A 17,721-nucleotide genomic window follows, 5' to 3' on the forward strand; every position below is an offset into this window, starting at 1 on the left:
TACGTTATTATCAACAACTACTGATCGACCTTCATATTTTAAAATACGCGTAATAATTAAATAGTTAGATTGTACCGCTAACCGTAAACAGGTAGCTATCGATAGTAAGTTTATTTGTTTTACTTTATTATGAGTAGAACACATTTTGGAAAATGTTATCGTAAATCAGTGTATGATTGATATTGATAAGACTAATTGAGGTTATAATAAAAAGCGCTTCATGCTACACCGAACATCGCTTGTAAAGTTCAGTTCAATTCAATAAACTTGAGTAGATTGACGTGTAAGCTAATCATTTTGTTACATATTTTTTCCGAGGAAAAAATATTTAAAAAGGTATTTTTAAAATCCAAACCCTAACATAATTTACAAGTGTATTTGAATAAATATGATATTTTTCTCAAAATATTTGAAAACATGTAATAAAAATCGTGTGTTTCAGTTTGATTATTTATAAATAGAAGTTAACTATAGGTATATAAAATTCGTGAAAATGGAAAACGGTTCATCGGATTTTTTTAACCTCAAGGAATTGCCACATGTTGTTAGAGCTTTGTAAGTTTTAATATATTTTATTCAATTGTGTTTAAAAACTTTTAATCAGGGTACCTAAACATTGTTTAAAATTTTAGAGACAGAAATCTTAAAGTACAAGAAAATGTATTGAATGTCATTGGTAACACTCCACTTGTTAAACTAAATAAAATACCTAAGCAAGAAGGTATTCAGTGTGATATGTGTAAGTAAACTTCTCATTTATTGGTAAAACAATAAACAAACACATGAATATACAAATATAAAAAATTATTAAACTTTTTTTAGACGCTAAATGTGAATTTTTAAACCCTGGTGGTTCTGTGAAAGATAGAATTGCATACAGAATGGTATTAGAAGCTGAACAAAAAGGCACACTTATTCCTGGTAAATCGGTGATTATAGAACCTACATCAGGAAATACTGGAATAGGACTAGCTCTGGCATCGGCTGTAAGAGGTATATATTTTAACTAAATTGTGTCTTTTAAGTTTTTAATATATTTTTATTAAACGGTCGGCAATCAAGTGACTCACCTCTGTATGGCTCACTTGATAATCAGTAATTAGCATAGCTTAGACACCTGCAATACCAGAATTATTGGAAGTGCATTGCCGACCCAATCCTCTCAGGATTTCTGGTCACCTCACTAACCACAGGAACACAACACTGCTTGAAAGTAGTGTTAGCTGTGATCTTCTGTAAGGTCGACGTACTTCCCCAGTTGGGGTGCTCCAGTTTTTGAGCAGGAAATTTACTCCTCTAGCCTACCGCAGTTAAATCAGTTAGTTAAATGATAAAAGGACAAAACAATGACTCAGCGTTTTATTTAAAATATATAATTGCGCAGATAAATATGCATATAAATTTTACTTATTGTAAAAATATTTCCACTAATTTATATGATAGTTAATTTAAATGTAAGTAATTAACTTTTATAGGATACAGATGTATTATTGTACTGCCTGAGAAGATGTCTGATGAAAAAGTTAATACTTTAAAGGCATTAGGTGCAGAAATTGTAAGAACACCCACAGAGGCTGCATCTTCTTCACCAGATAGTAACATTAATGTTGCTTGGCGTTTATCTAAAGAAATTCCTGATGCAGTTGTATTGGATCAGGTAAAAATCCAAAGAAAGTTAAAAAAATACAGCATTGTTAAAATAAATCTATTTAAGTGTATATTAAAGTCTTCCACGTCATCCACTTGGACATTAAACAATAATAATACTTAATAAAATTGTTATTGAAGTATGTTATGCATTTATATAACTCTATTTGTAATTCACTTGTTAAGTTTACATAGCATAGGGTTCAGCACTGTAACAAATTGTTAGCATTCTGCTGTTGACCAAAAAGCATTTCAGAATGTCTGTGAAAATATGTGTGTTACTTCACAAATTATGTTTATGTTATGTTATCCGATTTACTTATTATATTTATTAACTTATTTATTGGTTTACCAGCAGTTATTACACTGAAACAGTCATTGCAAAAAAAGCAAACAGTGTAATGCTTAATCTTAGTACACAACTTATTTAGGTAAACACCAATTTCAAAAGAATTTGGTAAGTATTAAATATAATTTCTACATCAAATTTACATTCAAAACTCATCCAGACTTAATGAGTTTTAAAGATAAATTCAAGCTTTCTGAAGTTTTACATCAAAGTGGTTTTAAAACTTTGTTAAACAGTACAACAACCCGTGCAATCCCCTTGCTCATTATGACGGAACAGCTGAAGAGATTCTTTGGTCTTTGGATGATGATGTAGATATGGTGGTCATTGGTGCTGGTACATGTGGGACTGTGTCTGGTGTTGGACATAAGATTAAAGAACGCTGCCCCAAATGTGTAGTAGTTGCTGTTGACCCCCATGGCTCGATTCTTGCTGAACCTGAAGAACTCAACAAATCTGATGTTGAAATATATCAGGTAACATTACTTTATTAAAAAAAAATTATGTTTTAGTAGGTTTTTATTAATGTACATACTTTGATCTTTAATTTTACCCTTAATATAAAATAACACTAACCCAAAATTTGTTGTGCTGTATGGAAAGAAATAAATCATCTATGCCTTATCATGCACAAATGACAAATAAAATATTTAAAATTATTGCAATCAGGTGAACAGCTCGTACTACCAGAACAATATTACATAATCACTACATAGTATAAAACAAAGTCGCTTTCTGCTGTCTGTATGCTTAGATTTTTAAAACCTCGCAACGGATTTTCATGCGGTTTTCTTTAGTAAATAAAGTGATTCCAGAGGAAGGTTTATGTATATGCATAATACAGTAGAGGAACACTGATACTTTTAGAGGTTTCTAATAAACACATTTTTTTGCGCATATGTTATATATTATATTTCTTTCATTTCATATTTATTCTATATTTTATATCTAGTTACATTATATAGCATAGTCACTGATTGTGTCAATCATTGATAATACTTTTTTTAAGTTGGCCTAGATAATAATAATTATTTTTATTATCAACTGATAACATTGAAAATTAATTATTAAAATTAATTCATTTTGTACTTAATATTTGAATTAAATTACACAGATAGGGAAAAAATGCATATAGGTGATTTTTATATAAGTTTGTATTCTCTACACGTCGTTGGGCTCTTTATGTCCTAATAATATTATCAGTAGATAATACCTTTATAAACTAAAAACAGCACTAAACACCAACAAAGGCTATGTGCAACAAAAGATATGTTTAAGGCATACCATGCATTAGCTAACATATTATAATTATGAAACTTTTGCTCACTTAGATAAACTTTTCTGATACCTTTTGTTGTTCACGGTTCGCGAGTTTATGTTGCACAATTGTTATCGTATAGGAAACACAAGCGCATTTTGATTACTACTACGTTGTGCATGCAGTGTATGCATGTTTGTTTGTACTTTAATCATTTATAAAAATACTAGCGCCCCGGCTTCGCACGGGTGCAATGCTGATACTAAATATACTACAGAATGTCTTTATTTAGTGTGAATCTGGCTTATAGCATGGTTATTATAACATAATAACAACAACATTCATTCACAAATATGCGTCATTAGATTACACGTTGTTACAGAATGCGTTGAAGAAATAAAGGTTCACTGCTCGTTCCCCGTAGGTGATAGCGTGATAATATGTAGCCTATAATGTTGACCCGACTTCTTAATAATATTCGTGTCAAATTTGAAGTAAATCCATGCAGTACTTTTTGAGTTTATCTCGGACATACATACAGACAAACAGACAAAAATTCTAAAAACCATATTTTTGGCTTCGGTATCGATTGTAGATCACACCCCAGGTATTCTTTAAAAAAAATATTCAATCTACAGTTTTGACTTTCTTACCATTTTATTATATGTATAGATGAATATGTTGTCGTTTACAAGAACTGAATATTATTAAATTTAAAAATAAATTGCTTCAATTTTAATCTAAGTAATTTATCAAGACTTTGCTTTTTACAAAGTATTAATGGTTTTTTTTTTAATCCCCAAACAAAAATTCCTTTCTAGACTTAACTCAAAAAACTATATTGAATGCTTTATCATTTTTTAGAGTTAGTAAAAAGTAAAAATATGCAATTGATTGTCGTCCAATAACTTGAACTATGCTGCTACTACTACTACTATACTACGCTGTGTGGCTACGGCACAAAAAAAGAATATAGCCACCCCCTTTCTTCCCGTGGGTGTCGTAAGAGGCGACTAAGGGATAACAAAGTTCCACTACCACCTTGGAACTTAAGAAGCCGACCGATGGCGGGATAACCATCTAACCGCTGGCTTTGAAACAACAGGCCGAAGACGGGCAGCAGCGTCTTAGGTGCGAAAAAGCCAGCCCTGCGGTCACCAACCCGCCTGCCCAGCGTGGTGACTATGGGCAACACACATGAGTTCACGCATTTTTGGCGCGAACTTGTGGAGGCCTATGTCCAGCAGTGGACTGCAATAGGCTGGAATGATGAACTTGAACTATTAATACCTTTAATAAAATATAAACTTTGTTTACCAGATTGAGGGAATCGGCTACGACTTTTTACCTCGTACTTTGGACAGAAAAATAATAGACAAATGGATCAAAACGGACGACAAGTCTTCTTTGGAAATGTCTCGAAGACTTATTAAAGAGGAAGGATTACTATGTGGTATGTTTTAAAACATTATACATTATAACATTCTTATAAAAAATAATAATAATCAGTTACTTGGACCTTTGACAGTATATTTTATACTATTGGCCTTGTTAAATGATTACCTGATAAAATATGTCGTTTATTAATCTATTATTACTCTATTTACAACTCTGTACATGCGTAATATCTCATTAATATCCACGAGCTATTTTATAAAAGTTATGTAAAACATTAATCATTACATGTACTGTACGCAGTTAAACAACATGAGGTACATGTAGTTATTACTTCGCGATAACTTTACCAAACAGAATTACCGTATACAATTAGCCATTTAAATATTTCAAATTACTTAAATAATTCATTATAAAAGTTTTTGCAATATTTTTTCTAAAATAAATTATATGTATTTCTTGTTATACAAACAGAATTATTATATTTTAACATTTGAAAGAAAAAAAAAAAACTAAGTAATTATTCATAGAATAAGATATTGCCTCTTTGTAAGCACTATTTAAATCGATACTTGATACCTTTCAGTGTAGGCCAGTAGTTCTATAATAAATTTAGAATCGTGTCGCGATTTTTTTCAATGAATATCTAAATTCTGATTTGTTTTGAAACCACCGTAATCGACCTCTCGCTGATAGATTGTTAAATGTCAAATATACTTTTTTATGGAACAGGCACATTTAAGCACTATGTGATGTAGATTAAATTGCCATAACACCTTTTTAACCGACTTCAAAAAAGGAGGAGGTTACTCAATTCGACCGTGTAACGCTTGTGATATCCCACTACTGGACATAGTCCTCTTTCCCCATGTAGGAGAAGGATCAGAGCTTAATCCACCACGCTGCTACAATGCGGGTTGGCGGATATATTCCCTACTATGGGTAACGATCGCTATCAATTATACTAAATTGTGCCTTTTGAAAAGTTACTCAGTGTGATAAGCATTTCAAGTGACTGAAATAAAAAAATAATTTGCATTAAACATCTTAATGGTAATGCATATCTTCATAACCACACGAACGTAGTCGCGGGCAATAGTTAGTGTATTATAAAACAAAGTACCCAAAAATGTATGTGATCGATTCCCTCAAAATCTACTGAACGGCTTTTCATGCGGTTTCACCAATGGAGAGAGGGCTTCAAGAGGAAGGTTTACGGAACGGCTAAGCCGATTTTGATGATAGTTTCACTGGAAGTTTTCCGGGAAAACTTTGTGACACACTAATTTCAACGCGGGCGAAGCTGCGGGCACAGCTAATATATACATATTTTAATGTCCGGGGATAACTTCGTCGTTTATGAACCGATTCTGATAACTCTTTTTTTTTTGTTGGAAAGGAGATATCCTAAGTGTGGTACCATGATAAGGAAATCAGGATCTGATGATGGGATCCCAGAGAAATCGAGGGAAACCCTCGAAAATCCACATAACTTCTTACTGGGTGTACCGATTTTGATTATTTTTAATTTAATCGAAAGCCGGTGCTTATCATGTGGTCACATGTAAATTTCATCGATATCCGATTACAACTTTTGGAGTAATCTTTGATAATGCTTATTTACTTGACTATTTATTCGTCTACCTACGTTGTATTACTTGTCGATGTAATTGAAGTCGGTTTTTTTCGTTTACTAGCAAACAAATTATTATAATTTGTTTACTTGATGGCGCAAATGAAACAGACGTAGCTTATTATTCAATATTTTATAACAGGTGGCAGTAGTGGTGCTGCTATGTACGCAGCGGTGCAAGCCGCGAAGAGCCTAAAAGCTGGACAAAAATGCGTAGTGCTTTTACCAGACAATATACGGAACTATATGACAAAATTCATTTCTGATCAATGGATGGAAGCACTGAACTTTAAACCTTATCCAACAAATGACAAGTTATGGTAAGCGAACAATAACAGAATATTGTATTGACCGTTACAAAAGCATCAAAAAATAATAAAAAATGTGTGCCGCTATACTTGTTATTAAAAATATATATTGGAACGAAGTTCCTTACGGCAGGCTTGACATTTGGCTGGGCGACCGAACTGAGAAAAATGTGAGAGTAAAACCGTAAGAAAATATATAACGGAAGTGACGTAATATCAGTCACACAACTGTATAATATGACGTATGTAAAACCGAACTCATTTAACATTAACGCTATAAAATGTTTGGCGTTTTTTGGTAAAATAATGAATTAAAATAGCTATCGTTGGGGTGTAGTGTCTATTTGTATATTCCTTTTTTTAGAAGTCTCCTATATGGTAAACAAATATGGCGTGAGTACGGAAGTCGACCACAGAAAATTAGATAGTGTAAATAGTAAAGTGACACAAAGAGCAAATGAATGAACAATACTAATAAGCCATAGATGAGAGTAAGATTCATTTGATATTCAAATATTGTTGAAATTATTTCAAAACATGATAATATATTGAATAATTTTGTTAATAATTGGAAGAGGTACAGAATTATGAAAAAAAAATAAATAAATAATCGATCATCTTTATAAAAGGCAAAGCTATTTTATATTAAATGGGATAGCGTTAAAAGTGTTCAGGGTGAAATTGATATTCAGAAATATTCATAATATAAAATAAAACCTTTACAAAAAAACACTACTATAAAAGACCAAACAACAGAAATAAAAAAAAATCAAGAACTAGAAAATATATATAAAATTAAACATTTTTTTTTTCAAATTGTGTTGCTTCTATGCTATCCGAAGGAACTTCGTTCCTACCTGGTGTCTCATGACACCACATAATTTTCTACATCAGTTAGCTGTTCAACGAAATTGCAATGAGTTGTTTACCGATAACTGTTTCAGTTTAATGAAATAAGGAATAAACACTGAATCAGAAAAATATTGACTATTTATCCCAAAACCTTCCACAACATCAGGTTTGGAGGCAACTAGTTATTCACAGATATCACAAATAACGGTCTCGCAATCAATTCCTATTTAAATTATTGTACAACTGTTTGTAATAATTAAGCTTCGATAAAATGCAATAAAGAGTTATTATTAAGTAATACGATTTTATCGAAATATTTAATTTAATTTTAATCCAAACATCGACATTTATGAGACGACATTTTGAACTTTTAATGGAGTAAGATAAGTTTATATTTAATAATAATACACACGTCAGTATTTATTCAAACGTCACAGTATCGTTTACGTAATAAACAACAATTCCGCAATACTTGGAATTGTTTTTTAATATAACCATCGGGTTCAAGCATTTATAAAAAATACATTTAGTAAAATAACGCATATCAATAATAATTGCTATAGTACTAAAGTTAAATTTTAATAAAAAATTAAATTATCAAACAAAGCAAGTGAAATTTACCGCTAATAGATGACATTGTGTTACAAGAGTTAGTACTCGACCGTTCATATTAACAAATGGAATTCACATACGTTGTACAATTTCTTGTCTGACCGAACTTTGGTCTGACAGTATGAAAATAATTTCTATATAACTTGTTTTTTCAGCTGTACTAAATTATTTATTGCGCACAATCGATGTTGTTTGCTTTGTTGTTGTTTTTTTTCTTGTTGTTTAGTATACACTTTAAATTTGGTAAGAATAAACAAAAGGCGGAGTTAAAGCCTTCAGACGTTGAAAAAAGATAGTTAAGGTTGACGTACAAAATAAAAAATAAATAAAAGAAACAGTCAATAAAATGAGACAAATTCGTAAATTGGTATAATGTGAACATTAACGTCTACTTACGTACATACATAAGCATATGAATAAAAATGCGTACCTACATATTAGGTATAGGTAATTACGAAGACATAAACTACATTGACGAAGTGACGAAGAAGTACGTTGTTATAAGAATGGCGTAATCGCAATCTAGACTGGCGCATAAAAAAAATTACAACAATAGAACCTATGCATCACATATATCATCATCATTCATCATCATTATCATCATATACATATTAATACGTGAAGCAAAAACTTTGTACCCGAAAACTGCGCGGACGGAGGAGTATGAAATTTCGTACATTTGTAGTCTATATACAGAAGGAGTGCAGAATACTATTTTTTTTAAATACATTAAATCAATAAAAATAACATTACATACACTACCATGTATTTGACACACACGCGCACATATACTCTTTTGTTTATTATTAATGAAGTATAAGTCTTTGGCAACAGAACCTTGAACAGTGCTGTGTGGCTACGGCACTAAAGAATTTAGCCACCCCCTCTCTTCCCGTGGGTGTCGTAAGAGGCGACTAAGGGATAACAAGGTTCCACAACCACCTTGGAACTTAAGAAGCCGACCGATGGCGGGATAACCATCCAACTGCTGGCTTTGAAATAAACAGGCCGAAGACGGGCAGCAGCGTCTTCGGTGCGACAAAGTCAGTACTGCGGTCACCAACCCGCCTGCCCAGCGTGGTGACTATGGGCAAAACACATGAGTTCACGTTATTTTTGACGTAAACTTGTGGAGGCCTATGTCCAGCAGTGGACTGTATAGGCTGTAATGATGATGATGAACAGAACCTTAATAATGTTCAAACTTATAATTTAAATGAATTATGACCGAATTTCGACCACCGGGTCGACTACTACAGAATGGAAAAAATCTCATAAAATATGGACAAATGCAGACCAAATTCTCATACAGGGTTATGAGAGTATGAGATCTGATTGCACTTGTCCATGTTTTATTAAATTTTTTCCATAGGGTAGTTGTATTAATTAATTGATTACAGGTGGTGGAACAAGACATTAAATGAAGACGATAATCTGATACAGCCAATTAAATCTCTGCCAAGTAACACATCGACTGATGAAGCAATTTCGGTACTACGGGAAAATAAAGCATCTGTTGTAAGCATTGTTGACAATAAAGGGTAAGTTTCTACGTATTCTAAATAAAATGTGTTCAACGCATCACACAATACAAGTCATTGAGTTTTTCTTAAAGTGATTGACTGTAATTTTATTAATATACTACAAACCTGAGGGAGCTAGCCAGAAATACACTTTCAAATAAGTTGTGCAAATTTTAATAAGCGTAATTTTTTAATGTAATTATGAAAGAAAACTATTCTACACAAAGTGACAACTGACTTTTTAATTGCTTGAGTATTGCTTAGTAATTAATAAAATTGCTTGATATTTAATAAAACTTATTGATAATTAATAAAATAAAATTGCTTGGTAATTAAATAAAAAAATTGTGAAGTATAATTTCTTTTTCTCCAGTATTAGGACACTTACAGATTGTTACAAATATTTGTCCAAATATGAGCCACAAATAATGACTAAAAATACGAAAATTTAATATATTTTTTCTGTATTATTAAAAAAATATTTTTCGAACATACACAATTAATTTAATATAAATTATCAAAAAATAGTTGCACTCGTTCTACAACTGTTCTGAAACTTATTCTGTTTTATGGTAAAACTTTTCATTATTGATTTTGAAAGTTAAAAATATTAATTATTATTTTCAATTAGGTGATGTTTGATCAGTCGTGATTTGATGAAATATGTTATGTTAATAAAATTTAATTAAAAAAAAACTCGTATAGTTATTTTATACTTAAAAACGTCTATAAAAACTACATTTAAAAATATATTGGCCTCAAATTGTTTATCATAACATGTGACATAAGTGACACTGATTTATTGCAAATGATATTTTGTTATAAATATGATATCTATAAATTAATTTAATACTTCCGAATTATCGCTAAAATGCGCTTTAATTTTAAATAATCTTTAACAATTTCAGATAATTACAATAGTCATAATATGTACTAATGTTGTTCTTACTCGTGTTTCTAATACTGTTCATATATATAGTTGTAATATTTCTTGACCAAACATCAGAACATTACATGTAATTGACTTTATGACTGAAGTTTACAATGAAACACGAAAGAAATTTAAAGTAAAATTAAAATGTAAAATAAATTTTACAAATTTTATCAAATGTATAAAGAAATTGTCTATTGTTTCGATTTCTGCAATTTAATTTCCCTTTATCCTAAAAGACATTATTTTTTCTTTTAGAACAATAATAGGTGTTTTATCTGCTGACAATACGAGAATGCGATTGGCAAACTTATCTGGAAGTTTCAACGAAGGCATAGAAAAATTCATTGTGAAAAAGTACTACAAACTTGATCTCTTAAACTCTCCTACTTTAGGTGCTGTCTCTCGAACACTTGATATTGCTCGATTTGTAGTTATTGTCAAAACAGGTAAGATCGTATTCTTTGTATTACTTTAATAGTAAACAAAAAAAATAGTGTGTGCTTAAGACCGCACGGCAGAAGTGAAAACTTCATTGGCAAACGCAATTAATTTATATATACATATAGTAATAAATAATATTAATTTAATTTACTCTTTAATGTACACACAAAAAGAAGTTTACAATTTATAAAACAATTCACAAAAAGAAATGTACAACAGGCGGTCTTATTGGTAAACAGCGATCTCTTCCAGACAACCAGCTTGGAGGAGATAATGTAAAAAAAAGCGGAAATGATGTACAGAATTAAAATGGAAGAAAACCAAATATACATACATACGTGCATACAAACATACACATATTATAAACTATATTAACTATACAAAAAATTACATAACGTTTTACATAATAAGATGTAAATACACTACGCATATAAATACATAGAAACATATAGACACACATAAATACATACATACATAGACACATATATACATGATATTATATATTAAATACTATTAAGCAACAGTCGTAGAACAAGAATATATAAATAATATATACAAATAGCAGTAACTAATAACTAACTGGGCGACAGTGATTTCAAAGTCTTAAGTAGTAAGTAGTGTTTATTATGTATTATATTATAGTATTACTACCTGTTTCCCTGAGTCACAAAGTTGGAAAAAAAAATGTTTACATCGAAATATTCGAGTGCTGTTAATTATATTTATTTATTTTACTTTGTTTTTTTTTTTTTTTTTTTTGGAGAAAATGACTTAAAAATTATAGAATTAATAAATTCTGCCGATTTCCATAGGCCGAAGTATCTAAAATTATCAATAGAGTGTAATACGTACAACTACCTAATATTATGTATTTCCCGCTCCACGCCTCTCTTTCCTTCTCACTCTTTTTTATGTCTTACTCTCTCGCTCTGCTCCACACTACTCACTGCCGCCACGATGTCATAACAGATGATCGCAACAACGTGACTGTGTTTATTTGTATCCAACGCATTATGTTGTAGTATTAATAAAATACTTTTCAAAATTTTTATTATATTTTTACAAGTATTTTATGAATTAAATGCAGTGAATTTAATATATATATATATATATTCATAATAATGAGTGATAGTGATAATAAAAAGAACTGTGTATTTTGTGCACAAGAAGTTTTTAACAAAACTATAAAATTTACTCCTGAAACATTGAAAAAACGTTAAGTGGTTATGGAGTATCGTCGAACTAAACCAGCTCAAAGAAAATCATTTAGCAAACTATAATGAGATTGATTATCATATATATTATTATTTATATATTATTTATTATTCGTCAGACGAATATTGAATTTAAAGAGTTGAGTTTGACGTTTTTAATAAAAAGTATTCTGTGTAAAGTAAAAAGTATACTTCTAATACCTCCAAGAATACTATTACAAAGTTTCATAATGATAGGTTAAGTAGTTTTTGCGTGAAAGCGTAACAAACAAACTTACATTCACATTTATTATATCAGTAGGGATAATAACAATATACAAGTTCACTTAAAATGAGATGAAGAATATACGTATTTTATAATATATTTTTTCTGATGAGTTTTTTTTACATGAAAAAATTAACAACAAAAATAAAAATTAAGTTAATTTTTTTATTTGTCAGATTAAAAAAATCCTTTACAAAATTGTCTGATTAAGGGTGGGTACCACTAGTATATCGAGTTGAAACGTCTGTATAAAAATCTGATGCACTTGAGTATTTTCTTGTAACGATTTTTTTTTGCATATGCAAAAATAAACTACCTATTTTTGGTAACGTCCAAATCTCTTCAATTACTGACACGACCGAGAACATTTTTTTTATCAAATATTCTACCTCTTTGTACACCTTGCCACAACGAGCAATCCGGCAGATTAATATCTCTCTGTAAACAGACGTTTGTAGACTTTACGCGTTATCAAACTCTGACGCGCTGGAAAAAAAAATTTTGTATATACAATATAACTACACAAACTAACCTCACAATGTAAATCAAATAATTGCTAAAATAATTTTATTACGTACCAATAATAACTATTACATTAATAATGACAATTATTACGTGTTAATGAAATATACTAAACACAGCGAAGAGCAGCTGATTGTATCTTTCTCGCTCGGGTACACTCGGCGGTCCCGGGTTCACCCGATCGAACCATTCATCTCGGAGCGTGACGGATCAGCCTAACTTACTACCTACGAATAAATGTGTGTGTGGTGCGCCAAAAGAAGTTTTCACTTCAAAAATAATTAAATTTTGAACCAGTTGCCTGGGACAGACTTTATTCTATAAAAGCTAACATAATTATATATATGGTATTGAAACCTTCCGTGGGCCTTAAGGAAAATACAAAAAATAAATTAACCGAATTGGTCAAGTTATTCTCGAGTTTATATGCTTAGCGACATTCCTTTTTATTTATATCTTAGATATGTGTTGTAAAATTGTTTTTTTTTTTCAGACTCATCAAATATCCAGAAACCTATTGGTGTAATAACATCAGAAGATCTATTCTCATATATTACCAGCAAAGGCAACCAAGTGAATGGAAAATGAACTCTTCCCTATGTTATGTCTAGAATAAGTTATATTTTTAAAATTATATTATTTACTCAAAATAATAACAAATTTACGTTGGCATTTATTTTATTGTACTAGCTTAGAATATTATAAAGAAATATTTCTGTATGTTTAGGGCACAAAATGTTTGTATTCATACAATAAATTAATAACTCAATTAGTGTGGAAGTATAAAATTTTTTTTAATGTACTTAATTTTCAATACTTTAATAGAAATATAACAGACTAGTTTTTTTGAAGCATTTAATACCAAATCATTCCATGGTGCACTAAATGATAATCATGTATGATTATTAAATATACTAGCAAAACTTGTTACAAATATAAATAAATGAAGATTAAAAGTTTATTATGTTCTCATTCTGTATATTATGTACTCATTCTGTAATTATCGTTATAAATAATTATACACTGTGCTAAAGAAAATGTACTTTTTTTCTTGGTAAAAATTGTTTAAGAATTTTATTAGGTTTTTAACATGCCCAACGTTTTGGATAGTTTACAGGTCAATTACAACCATGGTCACGAGAGGAGGTAGTTTCATTATAGATAGTGAAATTCGCGTAAACATTAGAAAAAAATAGTATGTAAGCAATTTTAGATTTAGAAATGATAAGGAAGATATTTAGCAAATGCTGATATAATTTCAACTGTCTTATATAATATAAAGGCCTCACACTCAACGGCCCCCACTAGGATTATCTCCTGTGTCGGGGATGCGGAAACAAATACAATACATAAGGACTAGACCACAGCAAACATCTGTATGGCCAATACAAAGGTTTGCCATGTGTGGGGATAAAACCCGCAACAGCCACAAACCAGTGCTGTGACAGTTGCGTCAACGTGTTCTGTTTGTAACAATATTGTGAAAAGTTAATCATGTTTTTATCCGACTTCAAAAAGGAGGATGTTACTCAATTTGATCACACATATATATATATATATATATATATATACTAGCGACCCGCCTCGGCTTCGCACGGATGCAATGCTGATACTAAATAAACTACAGAATGTTTTTATTTATAGTGTGAAGCTAGCTTCATTATTATCATCATCATCATCATTTCAGCCTATTACAGTCCACTGCTGGACATATAGGCCTCCACAAGTTCGTGCCAAAAAATGGCGTAAACTCATGTGTTTTGCCCATAGTCACCGCGCTGGGCAGGCGGGTAGGTGACCGCAGGGCTGGCTTTGTCGCACCGAAAACGTTGCTGCTCGTCTTCGGACTGTGTATTTCAAAGCCAGCAGTTGGATGGTTATCCCGCCATCGGTCGGCTTTTTAAGTTCCAAGGTGTTAGTGGAACTGTGTTATCTCTTAGTCGCCTCTTACGACACCCACGGTAAGAGGGGGGAGAAACTAGCTTATAGCATGGTTATTAACATAATAACAACAACATTCAAATATGCGTCGTTAGATTACACGTTTTTACAGAATGCGTTGAAGAAATAAAGGTTCACTGCTCGTTCCCCGTAGGTGATAGCGTGATAATATGTAGCCTATATGTTGACCCGACTTCTTCATAATATTCGTGGCAAATTTAAAGTAAATCCATGCAGTACTTTTTGTGTTTATCCCGGACATACATACAGACAAACAGACAAAAATTCTAAAAACTATATTTTTGGCGATGTCGATTGTAGATCACACCCCCAAGTATTATTTAAAAAAAAAATTTTAATGTACAGTTTTGACTTTCCAACCTGTTATATATATATATATATATATATATATATATATATATATATATGCATGTCTGGGGGATACCTTCGTCATTTATAAACCGATTTTATTATTTGTTTTTTGTTGGAAAGAAGGTATGGTAAGGTGTGGTACCTTGATAAGGAAACCAGGATCTGATGACGGGATCCCAGATTAATCGAGGGAAACCCTTGAAAATCCGCACAACTTTTTACTGGGTGTATCGATTTTGATAATTTTTAATTTAATCGAAAGCCGATGTTTATCATGTGGTCACATTTAAATTTCATCGAGACCTGATTACAACTTGGAGTAATCTTTGATAATGCTTATTTATTGACTATTTTTTCGTCTCAACGTAGGTAGAGGTATTACTTGTCGATGTAATTGAAGTCGGTTTTTTTCGTTTACCAGCAAACACAATTATCTGAGACTTTTCCTTCTTGAGGTGCCATCTCATACCGGAGGACAGCTATCATATTGGCTATTCGGACCTTACACACAACTGCGCGGAATAAGGATCGAGTACTCAGTCTGAACCGAGATTCTTAAGCCAAGAGGTCCGTCTTCTTCCAGGTGGTCACTTTCCTTGGGTCTTCCCCTGTATTATTAGTTGGAGCAATTTGTACTTATCCCCACCTATTATATGTCCCTGATATTACAGTTTTCGTTGCTTTATTATCTTTAAAACTTCTGCCCCTTTGTTGACCATCTGCAAAAGCCTTTCATTAGAAACTATTCGTCCATGATATTCTTAGAATTCTTCTGTACACCCACATTTCAAATGCCTCTAATCGATTGCTCCTATTGTGAGTTAAGGTCCATGATTCGACACCGTACAGAAGAACCGAAAAAACATAGCATCGAGGCAAACGCACCCTGGTAGAGATCTTTAAGGATAGGTTGCACTGAGTGGCGCAACTTCATCAATGCCTTGCGTGCCTGCTCTAAAAATAAAATAAAAATAAAATAAGCCTTTATTACTGTTTCACAATTTATAGAAAAATTACAAATTTTATATTAGTTTGTTATTAACAATCGGTTTCAAACAGCTTGTCCTTCGACATAGGCCTCCTCTAATTTTTTCCACATTGATCTGTCTCTCGCTATTCTCATCCACACTGGACCAGCCACCTTCTTCAGGTCATCTTCCCAACGTTTCATTTGTCGCCCTTTATTTCTTTTTCCATTCCTAGGATACCACTCCGTTATCATTTTTGTCCATTTCTCGTTTGTCTCTCTTATCATATGTCCCGTCTATCTCCATTTTAAAGTCTTGCATGTCTTTTTTGCCTCCTTAAATTTAGTAATATTTTTTATTTCTTCTAATGTTATTTTATCCAATCTTTTTACCCCAATTACACTTCTCTCTATTCCGTTTTGACATACGTTTACTTTGTTCATTAATTTTTCTGTTAAGGCCCATGTTTGGCAACCATATGTTAAGCATGGTAAAATGCAGATATTATATACTTTACTGCCTGCTCTATCCGGCACTTAATTTCTACGTTATGATCATTTTGTCCGTTGACAATGCAACCTATGTACTTGTACATGTTGACTGAAACTGTCTGAGACTTGGCAGTTTTAATACTAATTAAAGCATTAGTTAGTTCAGCCTCTTGCAGTCCACTGCTGGACATAGGTCTCTCCAAGCTCTCGTCAGACATGCCGGTTTTCCGCAATCTTCATCTAGCCTACACTGGTAATCATATATAAATCGTCGGTCCAGCGGGCCGGAGGTCGTCCCACACTGCGTTTGCCAAGACATGGTCTTCACTCCAGAACACTTGTGCTCCATCGGCCATCGGTCATCGGTCCTGTGACAGAGGTGACCAGCTCACTGCCACTTCAACTTACTAATTTTGTAGGCTATGTCGGTTACTTTGGTTCTCTCGCGGATGGTCTCATTTCTAATGCTATCTTTGAGGGAAACCCCAAACATAACCCATTCCATTGCACGTTACTTTAGTTCTTTCGCGGATGGTCTCATTTCTGATCCTATCTTTGAGAGAAACCCCAAGCATAGCCCGTTTCATTGCACGTTGAACGCTTAAACTTGTGTACCAGTGTTCATCAGTATGCACGTCTGGGCACACAGCCAGGACACATTACTCGAAGACTTTTGTCTTCAAGCTACAATATTATCAAGCCGTAAATGACTTATAACAAGAATTAATAATTGTGTTTGCAGGCAAACTAAGAAAAACCGACTTCAATTATATCGGCAAGTAATAAGTACAACGTAGGTAGTCGAAAAAATAGTCAAGTTAATACGCATTATCAAAGATTACTCCAAAAGCTGTAATCAGATCTCGATGAAATTGATAAACATCGGCTTGCGATTAAATTAAAAATCATTAAAATCGGTACACCCAGTAAAAAGTTATGCAGATTTTCGAGAGTTTCCCTCGATTTCTTTGGGATCCCATCATCAGATCCTGGTTT

General features: G+C 32.1%; 2 protein-coding genes across 2 annotated transcripts; one reads left to right on the plus strand and one right to left on the minus strand.

The window, feature by feature from the left end:
• The first annotated feature begins 245 nt into the window (after window positions 1-245).
• On the plus strand, window positions 246-13,991 carry LOC123662033 (cystathionine beta-synthase). Its single transcript, XM_045596922.1, has 11 exons — window positions 246-336; window positions 443-555; window positions 633-739; window positions 823-993; window positions 1,476-1,657; window positions 2,233-2,472; window positions 4,575-4,707; window positions 6,425-6,602; window positions 9,455-9,595; window positions 10,767-10,957; window positions 13,447-13,991. The coding sequence occupies exons 2-11, from the start codon at window positions 494-496 to the stop codon at window positions 13,539-13,541; spliced, it is 1,500 nt and encodes a 499-aa protein (XP_045452878.1). The 5' UTR covers window positions 246-336; window positions 443-493; the 3' UTR covers window positions 13,542-13,991.
• A 2,326-nt stretch (window positions 13,992-16,317) lies between these two features.
• Window positions 16,318-16,943, minus strand: LOC123662483. Its single transcript, XM_045597325.1, has 2 exons — window positions 16,747-16,943; window positions 16,318-16,465 (listed from the first exon to the last, which is right to left on the minus strand). Exons 1-2 carry the CDS (start codon window positions 16,941-16,943, stop codon window positions 16,318-16,320), a joined length of 345 nt encoding a protein of 114 aa, XP_045453281.1.
• Window positions 16,944-17,721: the final 778 nt, after the last annotated feature.

This window comes from Melitaea cinxia, chromosome 18 (assembly GCF_905220565.1).
Source record: "Melitaea cinxia chromosome 18, ilMelCinx1.1, whole genome shotgun sequence".
Lineage (NCBI taxonomy): Eukaryota > Metazoa > Arthropoda > Insecta > Lepidoptera > Nymphalidae > Melitaea > Melitaea cinxia.

Bases quoted from the DNA above. Each gene is read 5' to 3' on its own strand.
- LOC123662033 (XM_045596922.1), top strand. From the start codon at position 494: ATGGAAAACGGTTCATCGGATTTTTTTAACCTCAAGGAATTGCCACAT. The intron at 740-822 runs GTAAGTAAACTT...AACTTTTTTTAG, and splicing joins AGGTATTCAGTGTGATATGT to ACGCTAAATGTGAATTTTTA. The intron at 4,708-6,424 runs GTATGTTTTAAA...ATTTTATAACAG, and splicing joins AGAGGAAGGATTACTATGTG to GTGGCAGTAGTGGTGCTGCT.
- LOC123662483 (XM_045597325.1), bottom strand. From the start codon at position 16,943: ATGTCTGACGAGAGCTTGGAGAGACCTATGTCCAGCAGTGGACTGCAA. The intron at 16,466-16,746 runs GTATATAATATC...GTGGTATCCTAG, and splicing joins CGGATAGAGCAGGCAGTAAA to GAATGGAAAAAGAAATAAAG.